Source organism: Rhipicephalus microplus, unplaced genomic scaffold (genome assembly GCF_043290135.1).
Source record: "Rhipicephalus microplus isolate Deutch F79 unplaced genomic scaffold, USDA_Rmic scaffold_14, whole genome shotgun sequence".
Classification (NCBI taxonomy): domain Eukaryota; kingdom Metazoa; phylum Arthropoda; class Arachnida; order Ixodida; family Ixodidae; genus Rhipicephalus; species Rhipicephalus microplus.
Genome location: NW_027464587.1, coordinates 36926266 through 36952093, shown reverse-complemented (window position 1 = coordinate 36952093; position 25828 = coordinate 36926266). Strand labels below are relative to the sequence as shown.

Here is a 25828-nt window from a genome sequence, read left to right as displayed (position 1 = left end):
AATGCTGTCTCTATTCGTCGAGCACCATACCAATGTTCACAGGCAGACAAAGTGGAGATCAACAAACAAGTTAACGCTCTCCTCAAGCAAGGTGTTGTGAGGCCCTCATTATCGCCCTACGCCACACCTGTCATTTTAGCAGAAAAGAAAGGTGAAGGACGCACTCGTCTATGTATTGACTACCGGAAACTCAATGCCATAACTGTACCCGACCTTCAACCAATTCCACGTATAGATGATATTCTTGACCACTTAGGAAAGGCGGAGTTTTTCACTACGTTGGACGTAACGTCGGGATACTGGCATGTCCAAATGCATCCTGACGATGTTCAGAAAACTGCATTTGTCATGCCTGATGGTCATTTTGAGTGGTTGGTAATGCCGTTTGCGTTGAAGAACGCTCCAGCTACATTTGAAAGAGCCATGAAATCAATAATAGCGACACATCAGCTCACCATTGTTATTAATTACTTTGATGATGTGGTCATACACTCAGAGACATTTAATGATCGTATACGACACCTTGAGGCGCTATTGAAAGCTCTTAAAACCGAGAACGTAAAACTCAAACAAAAAAGTGCCATTTTGCACGCTGCAGCATTGAATACCTGGGCCACAAAATTTCACAAGGAACAGTGACACCTAAGCAAAGTAATGTGGCTGATACTCAAATTTCCTACACCAAAACGAAAAAAAGATCTCCAGCGTTTTCTGGGCACTGTAAACACCTACCGTCAGTACATCCCCTACTTCAGCGATATCGCTCTTCTACTCACAAAACTACTCCACAAAGGCAGCAAGTGGGTGTGGACAGAAGCATGCGAGCAAGCTTTTCGTGAACTAAAGGAGCGGATAACTGAAGAACCGGTGCTTCGCATATACGACAATTGGAGACCAAGTACTCTGTACTGTGATGCATCTGGCGAAGGCATCGGTGCAGTGCTGAAACAACCTGATGACAAAGGCAAAGAACATCCTGTTGCTTTCTATTCCCACAAACTACTTAAGCACGACGTGAACTATGTTATTACAGAAAGAGAATGTCTTGCTATTGTAGATGCCATTGATAAGTGGCATTACTACCTTCATGGAAAGTCATTCACTGTTGTAAGAGATCACTCTGCACTCCAGTGGCTGAAGAATGTTAAAAATCCTCAAGGTCGTCTCTTCCGGTGGTCTTTGAAACTGTCAATGTATGATGTGAACATCAAACATCAAAAGGGCGCAAGTAATGTCGAAGCAGATGCGCTCTCCAGAGCCCCAATAGTTAATCCTCTATCACACGACGACCTTCAGCGATGCAACAATGAGCGTCAAAAAGGAACGCACTCATTGGAAAATAACATCATCATTGTTAAAAGAAAAGGACTACGGAAAATATACGTGCCCCATGAACTACGCCCAACCATTCTGAAGAATGCACATCAACATTTTGGGCATGTCGGAGTGAAGAAGACGCTATCACTCCTGTCTCCGCAATATTATTGGCCGCATATAGTAACCGATGTTTCCACTTACATTCGACATTGTGATACATGCCAGAGATGCAAGAAGACGAAAACAAAAAAAGTTTGGGACGCTTGAATCACTGCCTCCAGCTGAAGAGCCCTTCGACCTCTTTGCAATAGACACCATAGGAGGATTTTCTGGATATGGCTCGTCAAAAAGGTTTATACACTTGGTTATTGATCATGCGACTCGCTACGTATGGGCGTTTGCTCATAAAAGTGAGAACAGCGACGCCTACATTTCATGCCTAAAAACAATTTTTTCTTCTGGAAAACCACGGAAGCTCCTTTCAAACCGTGGAACAAGATTTACCGCAGGAAAATTCAAGCAGTTTTTAAAACATAATCGTATACACCAACTATTCACCTCATCTCATCATCCACAATCCAACGGCATAAACGAGCGGACAAACCAGACTATCGTAACGAGACTTAAATGTAAGATCAAAGACGAACCACAGAAGTCTTGGACTAAGCTGCTTCCGGAGGTAATTGACGAATACAACAGAACACCCCACGAAGTGACCGGGTACGCACCTTCCTTCCTGATGTATGGAATTCCATCTTATACTACTGTGCTGGAACAACGAGACGAAACCGTCGAAGAAGCGCGAAAAACTGCAGTTACCAATTCTATCGCCTACCATAATAAGAACAAAGTCATTTATGATAGAAAATTTCTTCGTATTGAGTTCCAAGTCGGTGACTTTGTCCTTTACGAGACACCATGGCATCCCAACAACGGCGAACTGAGTTCTGTCATGGAAGGACCCTACAAGGTTCTACGCAAGGTCTTAACAGTGAACTATGAGATCAACCGCTCCGTGCTACCCTTACGTAGAAACTCTGACATTGTGCATGTTAGCAAACTGCGGTGTTATTTTAAACCTTCTATATATATATATATATATATATATATATATATATATATATATATATATATATATATATATATATATATGTGACAGTAACACGCACTTCTTAAGGACATGTCATGGAGGCCCCTATTGTGAATAATCATTTTTAACAATATTGGCATACACACATGTTAACAAAAAGATATTCAGGCATACACAACATTTTGTAGCTAGCAGAGCAGCAGTGTGCGATACAAAATATGGGAAGGCAAAATGACGTGAAAACATAACATACAAATAATATGACGGATTCCTATGATATCGCAACAGTTGTCAATGAATAAAAACAATGAAAAAAGGCAATACCATGTCAAGTCACGTTCATTGTCAATGAAAAATACACGAGCATAATATCACCATTGATGTCACGATGTGGTAACAGAGTGTGCATGCGTTCTGGTCAACTAACTGCTCTGTCACCAATGTCGCCGAATTGTAATCACAGCAGTGAACAAACGTGTATGTGAACCACAGTGGTTGATTTATCTGTTTTGCTGGCAAAAACGTAAGCCTCCTTGGGTTCTCGTTTATTCCAGACGCTTTGGCGTTAAATTTATGAATGAGAAAAAACTCACGAACTTACCTTATGTAGTGCGATTTAAAACCAGATTCGAGTATTGTGGCAGTTATGTTGTCGAAAGAGTGGCTTGGGGTAGCGAGGTATTTGGATAGGGGAAGGCTGGGAAGGCCCAAGACGTGTGACCTGTGAATATTGAAGCGCTACCGGAAAGGCATTTCTGTTTGGCCAATATATTGGAGGTCACACAATGAGCATTGAAGCAAGTGGATTGCATTGTTCGTGTCGCAGTTGAAGTTTTCTTTTAACTGGAAAGTGAAGTTTGACGCAGAGCTCTTAATGATTCGCGACGTGGTCACGTGGGGGCACACCTTGCAGCGCGCCTTGTTACATGGGTGGCACCCCACATGGAATGGTGTTGATATTTTGGATGACGTATGTTTAGTAGGTTTCTAGATCGGCGGTAAACTGCTCGTGCAGGCTCCGGGGAGACATCTTCGAGACGATTGCTCTTCATTAGTATGTTGTAGTGCTTTTTAAGGATCGCGTTAGCGTTTGGAATAGACGCAGAACGTGTTAGAATTAAATTGATGTGCTTCCGGTGCATGGTCTTTTGTGGAATTTTAGAAGCGCTCTTCGGTTTATTGCATCGGCGCGCATGATCACGTTGTCGACAATATGATGCGGGTACTGTTGTACAGTTAGGGGATAGCGAAGCTTATCGCAGTTTTCAACAAAGTCTAAATTTTCAGAGTGCAGCCTTTTGAAATGAAGTGCTTGACTGTATGGCATACTCGTTTTACAAAGTTTTACCTGATTGCTTTTGAAATGAAAGTATCGGTGAGCGTCGGTGTGTTTTCTGTCATCATCATCATCAGCAGCAGCCTGACTACGTCCACTGCAGGACAAAGGCCTCTCCCATGTTCCGCCAGTTAACCCGGTCCTGTGCTTCCTGCTGCCAATTTATACCCGCAAAATTCTTAATCTCGTCTGCCCACCTAATCTTCTGTCTCCCCCTAACCCGCTTCCCTTCTCTGGGAATCCAGTCAGTTACCCTTAATGACTAGCGGTTATCCTGTCTACGCGCTACATGCCCTGCCCATGTCCATTTCTTCTTCTTGATTTCAGCTATGATATCCTTAACCCCCGTTTGTTCCCTAATCCACTCTGCTCTCTTCTTGTCTCTTAAGGTTACACCTACCATTTTTCTTTCCATTGCTCGCTGCGTCGTCCTCAATTTAAGAACGAAATAGACTTTATATTGAGTGCACACCCTTGAATCGTGCAGTATGTGGAAGTGATTGGCAAGGTACGATGCAGTGACCATAGAATGGTACGGTCTCGAATTCGCCTACACTTGAAGAAGGAACGACAGAAACTAATACGCAAGAAGCCAATCAATCAGCTAGCACTGAGAGGGAAAGTACAGGAATTCAAAGTGTCGCTGCAGAACAGGTACTCGGCTCTTAGTGAGGAAACCAACCTTAGCGTAGATACAATGAATGATAATCTGACGAGTATCATTACGGAGTGTGCACTGGAATTTGGAGGCAGGGTATTAAGACAGGACACTGGCAAGCTTTCCCAGGAAACGAAGAACCTAATTAAGAAGCGTCAAATCATGAAAGTATCAAGTACAACAGACAAAATAGAACTGGCAGAGCTTTCGAAGTTGATTAATAGACGTAAGGTATGCGATGTAAGAAGGTATAACATGGAGAGAATTGAACACGCTCTGAAAAACGGAGGAAGCGTCAAAGCATTGAAGAGGACACTTGGGATAGGCAAAAGTCGGATGTATGCACTAAGGGACAAAGAAGGCAAAATAACTACCAATATGGATAGGATAGTTAAAATAGCGGAGGAGTTTTACAGAGATCTGTACAGTAGCCGAAACAACCACGACCTTAATACTATAAGAACTAGCAGTAACCCAGATTACACCCCACCAGTAATGATAGAAGTAGTCAGAAAAGCTTTGAAGAGCATGCAAAGAGGCAAAGCTGCTGGTGAGGATCAGGTAACATCAGATCTGCTGAAAGACGGAGGACAGATTGTGTTAGAAAAACTAGCCACCGTGTTTACGAGGTGTCTCCTGACGGGAAGAGTACCAGAGTCTTGGAAGAACGCTAACATCATCTTAATACATAAAAAAGGAGATGACAAGGACTTGAAGAATTACAGGCCGATCAGCTTGCTCTCTGTAGTATACAAGCTATTTATAAAGGTAACTGCTAACAGAGTAAACAAAACGTTAGAATTCAATCAACCAAAGGAACAAGCAGGATTTCGAACAGGCTACTCAACAATTGACCACATTCATACTATCAATCAGGTAATAGAGAAATGCTCAGAGTATAACCAACCACTATACATAGCCTTCATAGATTACGAGAAGGCGTTTGATTCAGTAGAAATATCAGCCGTCATGCAAACACTGCGGAATCAGGGCGTAGATGAAGTATATATAAACATTCTGGAAGAAATCTACAGGGGATCAACTGCTACCATAGTGCTTCATAAAGAAAGCAACAGAATACCAATCAAGAAGGGTGTAAGGCAGGGGGACACAATTTCCCCAATGCTATTTACCGCGTGCTTACAGGAGGTTTTCAGAAGCCTAGAATGGGAACAGTTAGGGATAAGAGTCAATGGAGAATACCTTAGTAATCTGCGCTTCGCCGATGACATTGCATTGCTGAGTAACTCAGGGGACGAATTGCAACTCATGATTACGGAGTTAGACAAGGAGAGCAAAAGGTGGGTCTTAAAATTATTCTGCAGGAAACGAAAGTAATGTAGAACAACCTCGGCAAGGAGCAGCGCTTCGAGATAGGTAATAGTGCACTTGAAGTTGTAAAAGACTATGTCTACTTAGGGCAGGTAATAACCGCAGAGCCGAACCACGAGATTGAAGTAACTAGAAGAATAAGAATGGGGTGGAGCACATTCGGCAAGCACTCTCAAATTATGACAGGTAGATTGCCACTATCCCTCAAGAGGAAGGTATATAACAGCGGTATCTTGCCGGTACTTAGCTACGGAGCAGAAACCTGGAGACTTACAAAGAGGGTGTTTTCTGTATACTTTAGTAAAAAATTTTTTGCCGCAAAAGGATATGTTACATCCACGAAACAGATGGATTCCCTCGAGTACGATTGTGACAATGAAATGAATGGATCAACCTTGTTAAAGTCTGTAATGACAGTCATGAGTTCCACTTCGCCGTGGTGCCAGATAAAAAAACAAATTTCGTCTATAAATGTTTGTAGTAGTACGGCTTTATTTAACACGTTGAAAGAGAATGAGTTTCCAATAGGCCCATAAATATATTCACGTAGTTTGGACCTATTTTGGAGCCCATTGAGGTGCTACTGATTTGTATGTAGTGAACACCGCTGAACTCAAAATTGTTAAGCTCCAGGATGAGTTCTAATAATGTGACTAATGTGCAGCTATCAACAGATTTGTTACACGATGAGTCGTCATAAGCATCCACTACTGCACAAATGCCGTCTTTGTGGGGAATATTAGTGTTAAGTGACGCAAAATCTAATGTTACCAGAAATAATGGTTCAGCAAACTGGGAGCGCGGGGGTAAACACAAACACAAAGCAAAGAGGAGGTACACAGCACGAGCGCCCGTGCTGTGTGCCTCCTCTTTGCTTTGTGTCTGTGTTTACCCCGGCGATCCCAGTTCGCTGAACCATCATGAATTACCAACTAGCCCATCTTTCCATCCTATTGCAATACCAGAAATGAGTCAGTAGGCACATTTAAGTCGATGATGTCAGCGAGGAAAGAGAAGTGTCCTTCAGATAGGACGGAAAAGCTGGAGGTAGTATACTAATCAGGCTATCGAAATAGCTTGAAAGCAGTTCGGTGACAGTGCCAATGCCTGACACTATAGGACGACCGGGGTTATTGGGCTTATGTATTTTAGGCAATAGATAAAACCTTCCGGAAACAGGGCTCACATGGTATAATGAGTGCTTTGCTTTATCGGAAAGTTTGTTATCCAGTACTAAATGCTTGATTGTATCAGTAACGACGTCAATAAATGTTTTGGTGGGGTTTTCACTAAGTCGCTTGTAAAACGTGTCTTTATCTAGCTGTCTCTGAGCTTCACAAATGTAGTCCGTTGTGTTCATTATCACAATTGCACCTCTTTTATTGGCGGGTCTATTACAATATCTGTCTACTTAGGGCAGGTAATAACCGCAGAGCCTAACCACGAGATTGAAGTAACTGGAAGAATAAGAATGGGGTGGAGCACATTCAGCAAGCACTCTCAAATTATGACAGGTAGATTGCCATTATCCCTTGAGAGGAAGGTATATAATAGCTGTATCTTGCCGGTACTTAGCTATGGAGAAGAAACCTGGAAACTCACAAAGAGGGTTCAGCTTAAATTGAGGACGACGCAGCGAGCAATGAAAAGGAAAATGGTAGGTGTAACCTTAAGAGACAAGAAGAGAGCAGAGTGGATTAGGGGACAAACGGGGGTTAAGGATATCATAGTTGAAATAGAGAAGAGGAAATGGACATGGGCCGGGCATGTAGCGCGTAGACAGGATAACCGCAGGCCATTAAGGGTAACTAACTGGATTCCCAGAGAAGGAAAGCGGGTTAGGGGGAGACAGAAGGTTAGGTGGGCAGATGAGATTAAGAAGTTTGCGGGTATAAATTGGCAGCAGCAAGCACAGGACCGGGTTAACTGGCGGAACGTGGGAGAGGCCCTTGTCCTGCAGTGGACGTAGTCAGGCTGATGATGATGATGATTGCAATATCTGCGCGTTCTTGTAAACATTTAACTGCATCCCGTTCTTTCAGTGTGATGTACTTTTTGAATGAAGCAGTTCCCATAAGCTTGCAGGATGTCACGCTGAACTGCTGAAATGTACATATCGAGTAATTTATCGCGTTGTGTTCGTGGCGTCCCGTGTTGACGGGCAGACATATTGCTTTTGAACGATGAACGTTCATGGAAAAATTCGCTTAGCCTCATAGTGCGCGCGATTTCTTCTAAGTCTTTTATAAAGTTAAATTCATTGTAGTCACCAGAAGCTGGAGAGAAATTTAAGCCACGAGAAAGCACACTTATTTCCGAGTCAGATGAAACCACGTTTGAAACGTTTCCTATGTTAAATCTAGCTGATAGTTTGTCTCGTCTAGAACAGGATGATTCGTCAGGAAGGGAATCTTCTTTGGTTAGTGGTTTTGGAAGGGTAATATGGTCACGCAAAAGCTTCTTTGCTTTCTTCTGTTCAATTTTAACTCTTTTCTCTGTTCGTATTTAACCAGCGAAGCCAATTCAGAGGGATCCAACATACGAGTTTTGCGGAACTGTCGTTCACTGTTTAGCAATGCTTTGACAGCAGAATTTTAATGGTCGATGATGGTGCGCCTGAGAACTAGGGACGCGTTACTCAACGTTTCGTTCCATTTCTCTACGTTGCTTTGTGACCTTAGGGAAGTTACCGGTTTGAGCGAAATCACGAGTACTTTCGGTACAGTTAAAGCATTTAAATAGGTGTTTAGCGTAAATGCGTGAAATTTGTAGTTCACACGTTTTTCTACAATTTTTCTAATTCTGAGAAAGTCACGACTGTGAATAGGGTTGTCGGATGAGGTCGATATTAGTCAATTCTTCGAAAGTACAGTGCTTTTTTCACGATTGCATTTTCTTAAAGGGTACCGGTGAGACAAAGAAATCCAGACCTTTCACGAATTGAGAGTCCTTGGTTCTTTGGTTTTGCAGCAACTGTGGCGTAGGTAGACTTTTCTTGCGCAAGTGGCTTGGGGTAGACTTCGGGCACTTGGAGGCGTTGGGTGGAAGATAAGTGGGGCGAGAACGCAAGTTCCACAGGACCAGATTGATAGGCTTTGGAGGATTGCTTCATGGGACCACTGGGCATGTGGTCTAGCCAAGAGGAAGACAAGGCGTCCGTTGCGTTCCGGTAACAAAGCTGCTTGATGTGGCCAGCCATCAGTGCAACACCCTTGAAGTTCGCGTGAAGGCCGTCTGCCACGAGGACGCGCACCGACAGAAACCATTCCAAGGCATATGGTCCAGAAAGAACACCTGGTCAGAGTGACAGCAGAAGGTCTGTAGGCGGTCGTTGATATTGCAGGCTTCGCGATTACAGTGGCGGCCATCTCCTTCATTGTGCTTGTCACGATGGTGGTTCAAAGCACGTGGTAGTAATAAAGTTGCATGAATCTGGCATATCATGGGGCGTTTCGGCAGAATGAGTTGTAGTAGGGCCTTGTACTTGTGGAACGCTGCACGTCCAGTGCAGTGAACCAAATCTATTTGTTCCGACGTCAAGAATCAGAGTTTTCGTTGAAGATGGTACGAAATCCAAAAGGCTATGAACGTCACATATCACAGAGCCAAACTTTGTGATGAAGCAGGAGTTCCCTTCCACAGAGGGTCGAAATGCTAAAACAGATACTTCGATTGGGAGTCGCCAACGACAGCCGTAGAAACTGTCGTCTTCGCGAATTTCCATTTGATCGTTTTCGTTGCCGCCCTGCCAAAACCCATAGGTATTTTACATTTCTTTAAAGTCTTCCTAGATTCGGTCGAGTTATAAGTCATCAGATGAAGCGGACGACCACACGAAAAACGATGCGTTATTGCCAACTTTACGGCCGGGCACTGGCTTTCGTCAGGGTATTCATGCATATAACAGTAACGCGCACTTATTAAGGACAAGGCATGGGGTCCACCCTGCTCTGGTGTATAACCACTCTTAAATAAATAAATTAATAAATAAATAAATATATATATACAGTGTCCCACATAACTTGAACCAAGAATTTGAAACTGAAAGACACTTCAGTGGTGAATTGAACCACACGCGTACTACTCGCCCTAGCCTGGAGGTACTAAGCGAATTTTTATTTCTCCCCACACTAATGAATGATAATTCTTAATTACATCACTTTTTAATTATGGGCTGGAAACCAAAAATATGAATACTGAGATGTAGGTTACTTTCAGAAACCACCGAGGAAGTTATTCCCTCTACGATACGCCTAGCACTGTTTTTTTCCGCGTTGTAAAGAAAGCCTATAGCAGCACTATAGCAGTGTGCTCGTGGTCCGTCACACGGCTGCGTTCAACTTTTTGCGGGCTTCGGACCTCCTCATGAGTGAGCGTGAGCTCACTAATGAGGAGGTCCGAAACTTCCTTGGGACTACGCAAGAATATGCCATGGCTTCCGTTAAAAAAGTTGTGCCGCAAGAACTACGCCAGGCATTTTAGTTGCCCCAATCGCCCTCTGACCAGCGGACTGTAGGCTACGCATCGGCCGTCCGTCGACCCACACCAGTGACGTGCAACTCGTCACCACTGGTCGCGATGTCAGCCAAGGGCTTACGTCGTGACCGACGACTGTGACCAACGAGCCGTGAACCCCAGCTTCCGATTCGCCGCTGTCGTATCCACAGTCTAACGTGCCTACGCAAACGATGCCAATGCACACTCCGCCGACATCTGCATCTTGGTCAAAAAGGATGCCCACCAGTCGACCATTCATCCGTAATATGGACTTGTGTCGCACCGCTGACAGTCGACTACGTTGCTTCCGTTGCGGAGAAGCTGACCTTCCGCATTTGCCCATACAGTGATCATAGACCTCAGAACTTTCTGCGGAACTCCCCTCGTTTTTATTTCGATAACCGCCGTGACAGCAATGCAGGCTCGCAAGCACACCCACCCGATGTGCCGTATCGTCGACTCTGCTGTCCTCCGCCTGTACCTAACTCGCAGCAGCAGCAGCGCAGTTATGCCGAGGTGGTCCGGGCCAGATCCCCTAGCCCTCGTCGGGGAAACTAACAGCAGCAACCTTTGGGGAGAAGGTTGTCGCCCGTCGAGATGCTACCACACCCCCAACATCTTCTCTATGACGTGATACGACTGATACCACGGACGATACCAAGGACGATACGACGTCATCAACATCAACGGAAATCATTAGCGCTAATCTAAACATTTGTCTAGATTGGACGCCCAGTAACAGCGCTGGTAGATACTGGTGCGGACTTCTCTATTATCAGCTGAAACATCGCCTACTGTCTAAATAAAGTCAGAAAAATATGGACGGGCCCAAACATAAGAGCCGCAGGGGTCAATTGGTGACGCTGACGGGCAAATGTACCACCCGAATTAATATCAGCAGTTGAGATTTCTTTGAAACTTTTGTAATTTTATCAGAGTGCTGCAAGTACCTGATCTTCGGCGTGGACTTACTGCGTGAATTCGGCGCCGTGATCAACATTCCTGAGAGATCGGTTGCATTTTAGATGGCCCCAGGTCAAGTTTCGGATGGGCCCTGTACAAACCAGCGACGTAAACCTTTGCGCATCTTCGACGACGACGTGACCATCCCACCGCGGCCGAGCGCACTCGTGGCTGTGACACGTGACACGTCAAGCAATTCTGAGATCATCGCCAAGCAAATACCACCACTGCTATTCAGCCATGGTTTATCTATCGCACGAGACATCATGAGCATAAAAAGTGGGCACACCGCACGTCCTTGTTACGAATTTCAAATCAGAACGCTGGCATCAAACAATGGGTATGGCAGTCACGTACACAAATAAGCTCGCCGAGATGACAGACTTCCTACTTTTTGAGTAAGATAATTCAACTGACCTCTCCTCTCCACCCCTCAACTTTATTCGTTGGTATTGACCCAAGTTTACTGCTAGCGGAGAAGCAAGGTATCCCGCAGCTTATTAACCAGTTTGAAAATTGTTTCTCTTCGACGTCCAGATCCCGTCAAACGCCAATGACAAAACAGCTTGCGTGACATCTGACGGGCTTTTTGAACGTAAGGTACTTCCACTTGGCTTGTGCGCCACACCAGTCACGTTTCAGCTGCTAATGGACACGGAACTATCAGACCTAAGTGGCAGACGTGCTTAGTGTATTTAGATGATGTCATCTTGTTTTCTGCGACATTCAATGAACACGTCAGGCGACTGCACTCAGTATTTCAAGTTATCCGTTCCACTGGACTAACACTTAGGCTGGAAAAATGTCACTTCGGCTTTTTTGTCAGCAATGAAGGTGTGCGGCCTCACCCTGAAAAAATCACTGCCGTTACAAGTTTTCTCGTGCAAACAGAACAAAAGGTGGTTAGATGGTTTTCAGGACTATGTGATTCCTACCGACGTTTCATGGAGAACTTCTCACGCATTGCATCGCCGTTGACCAGCCTCATTAGAGAAGACGTCGCATTCGTAGGGAATGACGAGCAGCAAAAAGCGTTCGACGAGCTGCGGCAACGCCTTCAACAGCCACAAGACCTCGCACACTTTGATGATGACGCCCCTACAACAGTGCACACCGACGCCAGCAATGTCGACTTAAGAGCTCTACTCGTGCAGTGGCAGGATGGCGCCAAACGAGGTATCGCGTACGCGAGCAGAACTCGCTCACGCGCGGAAGAAAATTATCCGACCACGGAAAAAAGAGTGCCTGGCGGGGGTGTGGGCGGTTATAAGATTCCGCACATATCTGTATGGTCGTCGTTTTAATGTTGTGAGCGACTATCACTCCTTCTGCTGGCTGATGGATTTAAAAGACTCATCTGGACGATTGGCGCGCTGGAGCTTTAAGGTTCGAGAATTCGACATGACTGTGGTGTACAGATCGGAGAAGAGACATTCAGAGGCTGATTGCCTTTCTCGTGCACCACATGAACCTTCAATTGCAGAAGATGATGATGCACTCTTTGTCGGAGTCGTTTGTCGAACACGGCTAGTGTCGCACAGCTGCAGTGAGATGACCTGGAACTGGAACCCATAATTGGTTTTTTGGAGGGTCGCATTTCAGCTGTATACCTAGACTGTTTGCGAGAGGGCATCGTCATTTTGATAGCGAAACGACGTCTTTTGTAAGAATAATTCACGCCACACGAAAACGACTACTTACTCGTCGTGCCCACATCTCTAAGGAGTGAAGTATTACAGGCATGCCACGATGAACCAACATCCGGCCACTTGGGTTACACGTGTACGCTGTGCAGAGTGGGGCAGAAATACTACTAGTCCAGACTGACGGCGACCATTCAACACTATGTTCGGATGTGCCTCGATTGCCAGCACAGAAAAAATCCACCCATCAAACCAGCAGGCCTCCTCCATCCTACTCACATGTTTGTTACTCCATTCGCTAAAGCCGAAATAGATCTTTTGGGCCCATTACCCACCTCATTGGCAAGTCGCAGATGGATTATAGTAACCATCGACTACCTAACACACGCCGAAACCAAGGCTTTAGAGAGGGGCACGGCAAGTGAATCAGCCCGATTTTTTGTAGACAATGTGGTGCTGAGACATGACGCTGCATCAGTAGTAATAAATGACAGGGGAGCTGCATTCGCAGCTGAACTGTGACCGACAGTTTTAAGAATTATTGGCACATCCCATCGGTCAACAACAACGTATTATCCTCAAGCGAATGGTCTTGCGGAGCACCTCAACAAGACACTTGCGAATATGCTCTGCTTGTACATCGATGAGGAGCACAAAAACTGGAACAACATCTTGCCGTATATCACGTTCTCCTTTAACACGGCTCATCAAAAAACAAGAACAACGCCATTCTACGTTTTACATATTCGGGAAGTCACCGCTATGCTGAATGCTATGCTGCCGCGCAAGTGTGAAGACGCCAAAATGGATTGATTATATCAACGAGCTTGCCGAAGAAGCCCGACAGCTTGGATGCCTGCCTGTTAATCTCTAGCAGGTCTACGGCTGAAGACGGTACAACCTTCGTCACCGACCAGTATTATGCGAGCCGGGAGAGAAAGTTTGGATCTCGACTCCCATTCGGCACCATGGCCTCTCAGAAAAACTGTTAAGACATCAGGCCGTACGAGGTTCTACGACGTCTCAGTGACAGTTTAATGAGGTTGTTCCCGATACTGCGGACTGCCTAAGGCGTCGAATTATTGCACCAGAAGTTGTGCACGTGGTTCGAGTGGAGCCTTATTTCTTCGAATAAACTCATGCGTTTCCAACGAGTTCAAATTACTTTGATTATGAAGCATCGAGACGAAGCTTTCTTGAATGGGAGGCTAAAGTCACGGCTAAAGCCCGGGAAGGAAGACAGATGACGAAGAAGTGATGAGCGCGGACAGCAACCACGGTTCTTCCGAGGAAGACAACTTCGAAGTGGCTGCTCTTTTTTTCCTCGTCGCACCGTCGTCCTGTGTCCTGTTCTTTCCACGTTACGACAATGTAACCCTTCACACCGCGACGTATAATCAGGTGGCGAGGTTCCATGGTATCAAAAAGAGAATGCTTGTAGGCAAGAACTCTGTACACGTAGGGTCTGACAACGTATGTGTAGAAGGTGACATTCTGCCTTGAGGATGCAAGTACATTCCTGGGTCAATAGTTAGCATACCATGAAAGTTGATAAAAAATTTAGCCTGGCTATTTTTCTGCCTGAGGCTCAACTTAAAAAAGCTTGTTCTATCATTCACTGCATTGACGGATTCAGTCCTTTTGTACTTGGAAAAAGAAAGCGTGCGGCAAGAAGGTGCACTTGCCCTATTTGATTTATTATAGTCGGTACGAGTCCCACACAATACCCGCGTACTTCTGGGTGGATGGAACAGCCGAATTGTAAGCTTTTATATTTACATCAGGAAATAAATTGACATCGTACCATCGAAGCTTTCGCTGGGCTGATGCACAACTGTTGGCAAGATGTTCACTGCAATGCGTTAATAAAGTTATGACAGGAAAGAACTAAAAGTTCACACAATGTTTAAAAAAGAATTTTGGATCTAGCTCACTTGTACTGGATCACATTTGCAGAGATCCTTTGGAAATAATGAGCTGCAATAAATAAACACAATAAGCAGAGCGCTTGCCATGGTTCAACTTGTTGGCGATTTACCTGGCTATTCAGTGCGTTAGACATAGTCCTTGTATATCTTGCGCCGAAAAGCTGTCTAAAAATATGAATCATGACCTACTAGTTCTCGTCAAAATTCCAGGACCTCTTGTATATGTCGCAGAAGCAGTGTATGAATGATGGCGTTCCAAAACGTTGCATAGACGTGCCTTAAAGTTGTCTGTTTACTCGTCTTCCTACCTTTGCAGATAAAAGAGCGAACTCCGGCCCATCGCTCGACACCCGGTTTCGGCTGTTCACGCGGCAGAACCCCCACAAGCCACACTTTTTGGTTACTGCTGAGCGTGACTCCATCCTCAACTCCACTTTCCGCGCAAAGTGGGACACCAAGATATATATCCATGGATACCTCAACAGCGGGAAGCTCCTCGCGCCGGAAATGGTATAGTAGTTAAAAATTCACTCCTCCATCCAATTACTGAATGTGTAATAAAAAAATCAGCTATTCGATATTATTACTAATGAGTGGCAGAAGTATTGCATCATAGGCCTCTGAAATTATCTCTCATTTTGATGTAGCAACTATCCCAGCAAAAAGTACTTATACTGTATGCTAGGCACTTGTTAAAGACTTTCGCAAGGGCAGAAACGAGAATTATCGTGAGTTCACCGTCTGACGCACTTTGATGTTGTTTCTTTGGTTGCGTGCCGCCATAGAGAAACCAATATTACTTTTATGCACTGCACCTAATGTTCACTGGTCCTCAACACAATTTTTTGAAGCACGTGGAATGCGAAACCGTAGAAAAACAAACAAGAAGAGTGATAACTCTGTAATAAGAATCACTATAAGAAGAAAGTAAAACCAGTCTTCACAGAGATTGCTCGGCGTTTATTGTGCATTGTTTCGCAATGAGGACAAAAAAATGAAAGCTATACTAAAATTGCAGGGTCACACAAAGGACGACAAGCAGCTGGAAACTCACTCCTCAGGCAGAAAGGTAGCATTAAAAGAACGAGTGCGAAATGTCACACCTCCACCCTTACAGCGTACTGTTGAAACATAAGGAAACAAACGGACGAATACACACTAGACGAGTGCCAATTTACAATAATATATGGGGCTCTAACATCCCAAAACCCCGATACGATATTAAGATACGCCGCAAGGTAGCACCCCAGAAATTTCAATTACCTGGGGTTCTTACCCTGCACGTACATCTAAGCTTGTTCGTTTGGCACAATGCAACCATTGTCACTTTTGTGCCTTAAAAGCCGACCCAACCAATCAACACATATAAAAGCATTCGAGCATGAATATGTGCTTCTTTGTGTCAGGGCGGTGCGCTTGTCTTGCAAATGCAGTCGCTGTGGCGAGCGAAGTAAATTCGTGTTCTCTGCAACGCCAGAACAAGACGTACAGAACTCGCAGATCATAGAATAAGCGCGATCATCGCAACGTGCGCAGTGATGACCTTTAGAGAGAACCCGTCGCGCCATCTTGATACTAATAACGAGAACTCGCTGAAGACGCCGGGCTCTGAGTATTGCCGACAGTAAACGTTGCACAGCAAAGAACTAGTGGTTTGTGGCTGAGTCGTTTCATGCCATGTGGTGACAGGAGAAGTCCAAGGTTTGACTACCACGATGACAGATCTTTTCCTTGTAGTCTTGTTCTTTGATATCTGTTAGTGTATATTTTGCAACGTCATATTCGTGGCACAAATAAGTCAGTGGAGCCATGGTGAACCGTCGTATAAAACACTTTCGCGTTTAAAAAATGTCACTGATTTTTCTGCCAAAGGAATCGGCATAACACAGAACTGTCTTGACGTCCAGTTCACTACTCTGTACTGGAGAAAGGGATGAGGGGGGGCCAATAAATAAAATATAGAGAAGAAAGACATACATGATCACGAGCACACTTGGGGGTGGTCTGACTGTTTGGTATTGCATTCTTCAAGGAAAACGCGTTTCTGTGCTCTGAACAATTAAAAAAAACTTTAGATATGACCGCGCACACTCGTATCTCCAATTGTTTCTTGGAACATCTTGTGCACAAACAAGAGTTTTCCTTTAGGAAGCTTGCACTTTCACGCCAACCGGCGTTCGTCTGCTGTGGCGCCAAATGAGAACTACGTGCTCTAATGCATTGCCGTGGAGCGCAAATGATCAGTTCCGGCTCTATGATGTTATATAATGATTGTGATGCTGTACAGATGACTCAAAGGTCACGCGGTCGAATGCTGGCTGTGGCGGGACCTTTTTCAATAATGCTGAAAATGCTTAAGGTCCGTTTTTTGAGGGCCAGTAGCCGCGTTAGTTAGCTGAATAAGTTATTTGGGGTGCAATGCTTGGAACATAAAAACGGAAATGTCTTCATGTTCCATAAAAGATTTTCTCATCTGTGTTCCTTAGCTTCCCACCTCCATGTTGTAAGCGTTGTGCCACAAATACCATGTTCAAGAAACCCTGGGAATCGAAGTTACGCACTACAGCATTCCTCACTATAATATTGTCGCAACGCAGTAATAACAGAAAACACGAGTCTGGTGCGACAAGGAGAAACCAAGGTCTGTATGTACAGATAGCAAACCAAAACAGAAAACCCAACGTCGTCTTCCTCAGATAGATCTCAGAGGTGGTTGTTACTCGAGCTCGTTACTACGCTGTTCTCGGCCATCTTGACGGCTTTTAGTCGTGACATCAGCCTCTCTTCGAAGAGAACATCGTCCCGATGCTTCGTAATTACAAGTGTTTGTATCCACTGGCTGCACATGAGTTCTTTCGGACAAGTATGATTTCATTCGAACCACGTGCACGACTTCGGGTGCATGCCTTTGAAGTCTTGGGCAGTGCGCACAACCGGTAACGACCTCATAGTTAACGTCACTGAGGCGTCGCAGAATTTTATACGACCCGGAGTAGTCTTCAAATCTTTAAAGACGATAGTATTTCTTGGGGACCTTCGACGAAAAATTTTGATCTGTCGGTCTGTCTGTCTGCACGTTTGTCTGTTTGTCCACCCTTAACAATACTCTAAACGTCACCAAAGTGACCAAACGGTACTCCTAACGGCGTACTCTATCCGCAGCGCCCACAAATATTGCTCAAGGTTCTGCGTTCATACTAGTGCGATTGTCAATTAAAAAATTGGTTCCAAATCTGCATGGTGCACCGCAAATGTCGCCGAAAGACGATAGTCTTGCGTCACGAGAGAGTGAGTAAAACGTTTATTCGATGTTCTGAGCAAGAAAATTGGTGTATGGTACTCTGAAGGCGCTGCGTTAGAGTGCCTGAAGCGTGTAGCGGAGGTGAACGAGTGCATCGAGGCATGTTAGATACAAGTGCAATCTGGCAGTTATCTTAGAAAACCAAGGCGTGCAGCCCGCGGAGAAAGATGCGCGCCAGTCTCAGAGGTGATAACGTGTAGAACGCAAACAGACGGGCAGGTGCCACCACCGTGACGTGGTAGCAAAGCGTTGGAAACGCCTTTTTGAGCATCGCGTTGCGCTGTCAGCGCAGCGCGAATAAATGCTACATTCCTTAGAGTTACTTGTGTGTGCCTTTTCTTGTATAAAGGCAGACATAGAAAATATCGAAGCGTTGTTGTGGCGCCTCAGATATGCGCAATAATTCTTTTTTAATTGACAATCGCACAACTATGAATGCTGCGGATGAAGTTTGCCGTTTGATGCCGCTATAGGTATCGTTAGGGCGGACAAACAGACAAATGTACAGACAAACAGACAGACGAAAATTTTTTCGTCGAAGGTCCCCAAGAAAGATCGTCTTTAAAAGCAATTGTGCGCATATCTGAGGCACCTCAACAACAAGTCGATATTATTTCGCAGAATTTTATATGGACCCAGGCACCATCTTCAAACTTTTTTCGAGAGGCCACAACGCCGAATAGGAGTCCAGACCCACACTTTCTCTGCTGGCTCGAATCAGATTTGTCGGTGACGAAGCTTGTAACCTTTTGAATCGCAGTCCTGCTGACGACAAATACGTATGCGCACAAGTTGTCAGGCTTCTTCTGCAAGGTGGGTGGCGTAATCCACATCCGTTCCACCACCTTCGCACTCATGTGGCCGCATAGCATCTAGCATTGTTGTACCTTCACGACCTTGAAGAAGACGGAATGGCGTCATTTATGTTGTTGTTTTCGATGTGTTGTGTTATATGTGAACGTTGATCTCATACCAGTTTTTATGTTCCACGTTGACGTACATGCAAAGCATATCCGCAAATGTCTTGTTGAGGCGCTCTGTCAGGCCGTTGGTTTGCGGATGTATATACAAGGACGTGTATAGTGAAATGATTCTGTTATTATGAAGCATGTGGGACACACCGCAGCTGATTAAGCTGAAGGTTAGTATGTGGATAGCCTGACTTTGTAAATACTGTGGCGGTGCTACATGTGTTGGATAAGTGTTACTCGATGACTTGATGCAGTAGTTCAGGTGACTGTGAATGAAACAATAATACAGGGTTAGCAGTGTACGCTCGCTTAAGTAGTACTCAGCTTTTATTAAAATTTTAGTACCAGAAGCAAGTTAGCGCTTCCGATCGGTGATGTGTTTTGTAAATTTTGAGTTTGAATCTAGAGAAATGCGAAGAAGTGAACATCCATCAACTGCAACAATGACATGAGAATCACAAGATTTCTGGTGTTCTGAGACTGGAACGATAAAGCATGAACGAAGTATTGGTGCTGTTTATTTTGAATATGAAACTTTGAGAGGTATGTAGTAAGGTGCTTTTCAATACACTTTTCAATAACCGTGCTGATAAAAGGGAAAATAGTAATACGACAACAATTTGAAATACAAGTGCGGTCTTTTTTCTTAGATACGATAAACAATTTTCTCTGACTTGATCGAGATAAAATTGTTGCCGTGGCGGATTCACTGACACTACCAGACAAAAGGTAATTCAGTGTTTATTTTAATTCAATTCAAATCGTTTTACTTGAAAACTAAAGGAGACATTTCAAAAGCCAGAACAGTTATTCTGTGGGGCAAAAAAAAAAACATTAAGGCCTTACAGAGTCTTTTTCACCATTAGACAACATATAGACAGCCACAGTCATTACACAATATTAAAACAAACAGTACGTACAAACAGAACAATGGGAACGTTTATTACAGGTAAATAGTTATGTTAGTGTCAGTAAGTAGTAAATAATTTGTCTAGCATAATTAGTACGTGTGTACTATGGCTCGTGTGCTATAGGCGCAGGTGTAGAGTTTCAAAGGCGCTAAGTCAGCAAAAAAAGATTGAAAGGTACGATATCGGTTCATTAAATGTGCATTGTACAAGTCGGGTATTCGTTGTAAATTGGGGGCTTCTAAAATCGCCCTGGTATTCTCGTCGCGCGGAACCCTTGCGCACAGCTTTTTTATGTAATCTATATATTCGGCCTAAGTTTTTTTTTGTTATGGTTCCCCATACCAAAAAGGAGTGATTTGATGTAGACAGAAATAGAGAACTATATAGTAAGAGTTCCTTTTTGTGGCATAAGGAAACGCAAGCATGACAGGACACCTACAGTATGGGAAAGCTTAGTGTGGATAAGATCAGCTTGTGCGTTACATAGCATGCTTTCATGAAAAATGACTCGTAGCGTTTTCACCTCGGACTCAATATAGATAGATTCAGAGCCATTATTCAAGGTCAAATTGCAGTTTACGGGCTTATTTATTGAGCGAAAAAGGACAGATTTCGTTTCTGTTTTGTTTATAATCAGCCAATTCGTTATGCTTCAGATATACAACATTTCAAAGACTCCATTCGCTTTATTATCAAGTTTGATCAAATCATTGCCATTAAAAACAAACTGGTATCATCTGCATAAGTAACAAATGTTGTATCATTATCGATGTTCACCAGGTAATTGATAAAAATAATTAAAAGCAGGGGACCGAATCTACTGCTTTGGGGCACGCCATGGAACAGAGTTTTTAAAAGTAGATGTGTAGCCATCAATTTGTAGTTTTTGGTCTTGGTGCTTCGAATATGTTTTAAGACAATAAAAAATATCCTACAAAAGCCGTAGTGTTCAAGTTTTTACAATTATTATGGTGTGGTTAATTTTGTCAAATGTCTTTAAAAATCCATCGAAGTTTCAAGTTTGTATATTTGTTTTCAAATGCATCGAGTAATTTTTTATGCAATGTTAGAGCAGTTTTTGTGGAACGCTGCTTTGTAAAACCAAATTTGCAAGGGGTAATAATATGGTAATAATATAGTTCAGAATGACACTACTCCTTCACGTAAAATCTTTTCAACTAAGTTTGAAAATACAGGCAGAATAGAAATTGTTCTGTCATTAGACATGCTACTTTTGTCCCTACTTTAGAAATCAACTGAAACTTTGGCCATCTGAAGACGACCTGGAAAGGTGCCCAATAAAAAGATTAGATTATAGATGTATACTAATATAAGTGATATAGCATGAATGACGTGAATGGTAGGGGGAATTTCAAGACCATCTTCATCACAACACATGCTATTGTTTAGTGACAGGAAGGCAGTCGTAACATCCTGCGCAATCGCCAGAAAATGAAATACACTATCGCCTATTTGCCACCCATGAATCGCACAAAGCGATTGTCATTGGAGCTCTCCCCAATAGAGGTAAAAAAATTATTGAAGGCTTCGGGAACGTCCTTACCAATGAGGACTTGGTTATCTAGAGCAAGTTTAATCGGGTATGTGCCGTCATTCAAGGATGGATGGAGCAACATGTTTAACCTTTTCCAGATGGCTTCAGATGTTTCGGTTTTTTCGGGGCTTAAAAGGTTATTAAAATATTCTAACTTGCTTTTCTTTAACAAAGAATTGGTAGTATTTCTGTGCTTTAAACTTCTCGAAGTCTTCTTTTTATCTTGATTTTACGAATAAGAAACGCCTCATTACTGATCCACCACTTCTCCGACCATAAAGCAAATACTGTTGAGAAGTAGCGAATATGAAATGCAAGATGGTCGTGCACTTGTACCTCCGTGCGCGTTAAAGAACCGCAGATTGTTCAACAGTGTCTATCCCTGGTTTGTGGCCCCGCCGCGGTGGTCTAGTGGCTAAGGTACTCGGCTGCTGACCCGCAGGTCGCGGGTTCGATTCCCGGCTGCGGCGGCTGCATTTCCGATGGAGGCGGAAATGTTGTAGGCCCGTGTACTCAGATTTGGGTGCACGTTAAAGAACCCCAGGTGGTCAAAATTTTCGGAGCCCTCCACTACGCCGTCTCTCATAATCAAATGGTGGTTTTGGGACGTTAAACCCCACAAATCATCATCCCTGGTTTGTGCGTGGCCGCCTATACTTCCACATTTGCAAACTGCCCACTACGTTGTCCTCGCAAACACAAGTACGCCGCATCTAAGGAGGTTTAAAAAAACTTATCTAATCCTAATCTTATCAAAAACTTATCTAAAAACTAATCCGTCCCAGATATAGGGATTGTGCAATCCCGTCCTTCCTTCAATGCTTTCTTCGCGAGACTATCAGCATCTTCATTTCCTTTTATTCCAATGTGGCTGGGTATCCATTGGAATACGATGTTGTGACCCTGTGATGAGGCATATTCCACAGTTTCTGCGATACATTGTGCTATTTCACCATTTCTGTAAGGTGATCTCACATTTCTGATTAGCTGAAGAGCAGGTTTGCTATCAGTGCATATCACCCATTTTCGTGGCTCGCTATTCTCGCAGATAAGCTTAACTGCTTCAAAGATAGCCACCAATTCTGCTGTCGTCGATGAAGATTTGTGCGATAATTTGTACATCCTCTTTTTCTGAATTTCGGGTATAAAGACCGCACAGGCTGACGCTTCTTCTGTGCATGATCCATCTGTATATATCTTCGTTTTTTCATTATGCATTACATGAAGCTGATGAAGTACTAACTGTGCCGCTACTAGAGGTGCCATGTCTGCTTTCTTCTCGATGCCGTCTGTTTCACGGATAACGTTGAGAAGTGGCAGCGTCCAAGGTGGTTTTGAAGGTTTCCACTGTTTAAATTCTGGTAGTACTGCTTGAAATGATGATATAGTATCCTGTAGTTTAGTTGCCGTTCTTTGTGTTAGTGCACCAGAAAAAAAATGACTTTCATGTTGCGTGAAAATTCTAAATAAATTTCGAGATGTTTCTTTAGTTCGGAGTACTGCCAAAGGTGGCTCTCGAGCCTCCGCATACACTAAAGCACTGGAAGTTGACCGTGGGAAACCCAGACATACCCTCAAGCTCCTTGCCAATAACAAGTGAATTCTCCTTTCGGTGGAGGCTGGGAGTCCGTGCAGCAGGGGCAGTGAGTAAGTTACGATGGGGCGTATCCAGGTAACATGTAGGGCTAATAACGACTCTGTAGTACCACCCCATTTGGCCCCGCAGAGATGCCGGAGGATTCGAATGGCCTGATTCACTTTTTGTTCCAGGGACTGGACATGAGGCGACCATGTTAGTCTCCGGTCTAAAATTACTCCCAAGAATTTATGAGTTTTAACCATTTTAATATGCTGATTTTTCAGAATTATCTGGAAATTTCCAGGTCTTTTTAATGTAAACGGAAGTATGGCTGTTTTGGCCAGACTCAGTGCCATACCTCTTTTTTTTTAGAAAATGGTCTACATAATTCAATCCTTCTTGTAAAGTTTGTTGCATATCCAAAAACGATGGACCAGACGTCCATATACTTATATCATAAGCATATACTGAACATCTGATGTTGGGTGGAAGATTATACGGGAGCTGCGCCATGACTGCATTAAAAAGAGTAGGGCTTAGTACGCTGCCCTGTGGCACTCCTTGGTTGACGACATGTTCTGACGTTGGGCCCTCCTGCGTAACTACAAAAATTTTCCGGTGCTTCAGGAAGTCAGCGATCCAACGCAGTATCTTGCCCTTAAATCCCTGTAACGCCAGGCCTTCCAGAACGTGAACATGACTCACTGTGTCGTATGCTCGGTGAACATCAAGGAATACAGCGACAGTGATGTTTCCTTGCGTTCGTTGGTTTTACACATCTGTGACCAAATCCAGAATGCAGTCCATTGTGCATCTACCTCTTCTGAAGCCGGCTATGCTTTCTGGTAGTAATTTTTTCATGTCTTGCCACCATAAAATTTGTTCATTGATCATTTTTTCCATCACTTTTGAAAAACAACTTGTCAAACTAACCGGTCTAAACGAGTCCAACTGCATAGGGCTCTTCCCTGGCTTTAGCAACGGTACTACTTTTAATATCTTCCAACTTTCCGGAACTTTTTCCTCTTGCCAACTTTTATTATAGATGTCCAACAGGTGTAATTTTCCTTTTTTGCACAAATTAGCAAGAGCAGCGTATGTAACTCCATCTGTTCCTGGTGAACTTCTTCGTTTTACTGAAGACAACACATATTGGAATTCCTCTGGTGTGAAGCTGTCATCCAGATCTGATGAACTGATCGAAGAGGACTTTGTTACAACCACCGAAGCTGATTCTGCTGAGGATTTATATTCGCTAGTTTGGGCGGTCTCTCCATTTCTCAGTATAAGATCGCAAAATTCTTCGGCCATCACACGTTCGCTAACTCCTCGAGACAGCACTAGAGCCTGTAGTGGTCTCGAGTGGACTACTGGCTGTCGGAGGACGCGTACCATGTTCCACAGTTGAGGCGCCGAGGTAAATGGAGGAAGTGAGGCACATAAATCTTGCCACCTTTTGGTTGAAAGCTTCTGCAGTTGGTTACGCATTGCAGTGTGTACTTTCTGTGCAACCTTGAAATCTTCTAAATTACCCGACCTGCGATATCTTCTTTCAGATCGGCGTTGTATTGCCCGAAGCCTCTCATACTCAGCGTCAACACCCGAATACCCAATTAGAATGGGTACTGTACGAGTTGCTTTTGTTAGAAATTTTTTTATCTTCGATGCATACGTTTCTGCGTCAGAACAGGGTTCAAGATTTTGTCTCTGTAGTTGTTGAAAAATTGCCCAGTTTGTAATTCTTGTTGTGCGGTTATTTCTCGTTTTCTTCAACTTTGGGTGATATATGAATACTGGCAAGTGGTCACTTCCTCTTGTGTCAGCGTCTGCAGTCCAGTCTGCTCCAGCCGCTAATTCAGAGGAGCACACAGTAATGTCTAGTACGCTGCAGTAGTTATGCCCCCGTAGAAACGTTGGAGAACCATCATTTAGTATAGTGTAACCATAATCTTCGCATATTTTTGCTATAGCAGATCCCCTTACACTACAACGCTCAATACCCCACAATTCATGGTACGCGTTAAAATCACCACATATAATTATGGGATCATGGTCAGATCTACACACTGCAGCCAACTCTGCGTATGAAACGTTTGCTTGAGGGTGCACGTAAACACTAACTACAGTTACAGTAACGTTACCAAACTTCACTTTGCATCTAACAAATTCCAGCGCATCTGTTTTTGAAGTAGCCACAAGTGTCGACGGAATATTGCGTCTCACACACAACATCACTCTGCTTTTTGCAGCAGGACGGTCTGCTTGGTACACCACATAATTGGACAAGCGAAAGTTAGTGGATACTCTTGTTTCGGAAATACACAAAATCGGAAACCCGTGCTGAGCGACGAATTTCCGAAAGTCTCCACTCTTATTCTGCAAACCGTTGCAGTTCCAATGGAATGTTGCACTTCTTTTGTACCAGTTAGATAGTCCGTAGCCATGATTACGACAAGAGAAGATGCTCAACATCTAGCAGCAATTTCACTTCTGGTAAAGAACCTGCTTGTAGCAGGGATCGTAGAATTGCTTTGAGAGCCGCAAATATTATTGGCAAAATGACTTGCTTGTTTCCGGCTGTCTCCGCCGAGATCGCATTTCTTGAAGTTTTCCTCAGCAAGATGCTGTGACCCTTCCCTTTGGTAGTCAGTGGCTCCTTGGCTGTGTCTGGCCCGGCAGAAAGTTCCACTTCAGCATGTTCCTGGGCCCTGACTTCTTTGCCAACGCGATGTTTTGGTGCTGAGCGC

General features: G+C 43.9%; 1 protein-coding gene across 4 annotated transcripts in view; it reads left to right on the top strand.

Moving 5' to 3' along the window:
* Nucleotides 1-25828, top strand: part of LOC119181524 (pancreatic triacylglycerol lipase) — a 197124-nt gene that overhangs the window by 29000 nt on the left and 142296 nt on the right. For all 4 annotated transcript variants that reach the window (XM_075882979.1, XM_075882981.1, XM_075882978.1 and 1 more), the window contains exon 2: nucleotides 15081-15274. In XM_075882979.1, coding sequence (XP_075739094.1) covers nucleotides 15081-15274 — 194 coding nt within the window. The remainder of the gene's footprint in view (nucleotides 1-15080; nucleotides 15275-25828) is intronic.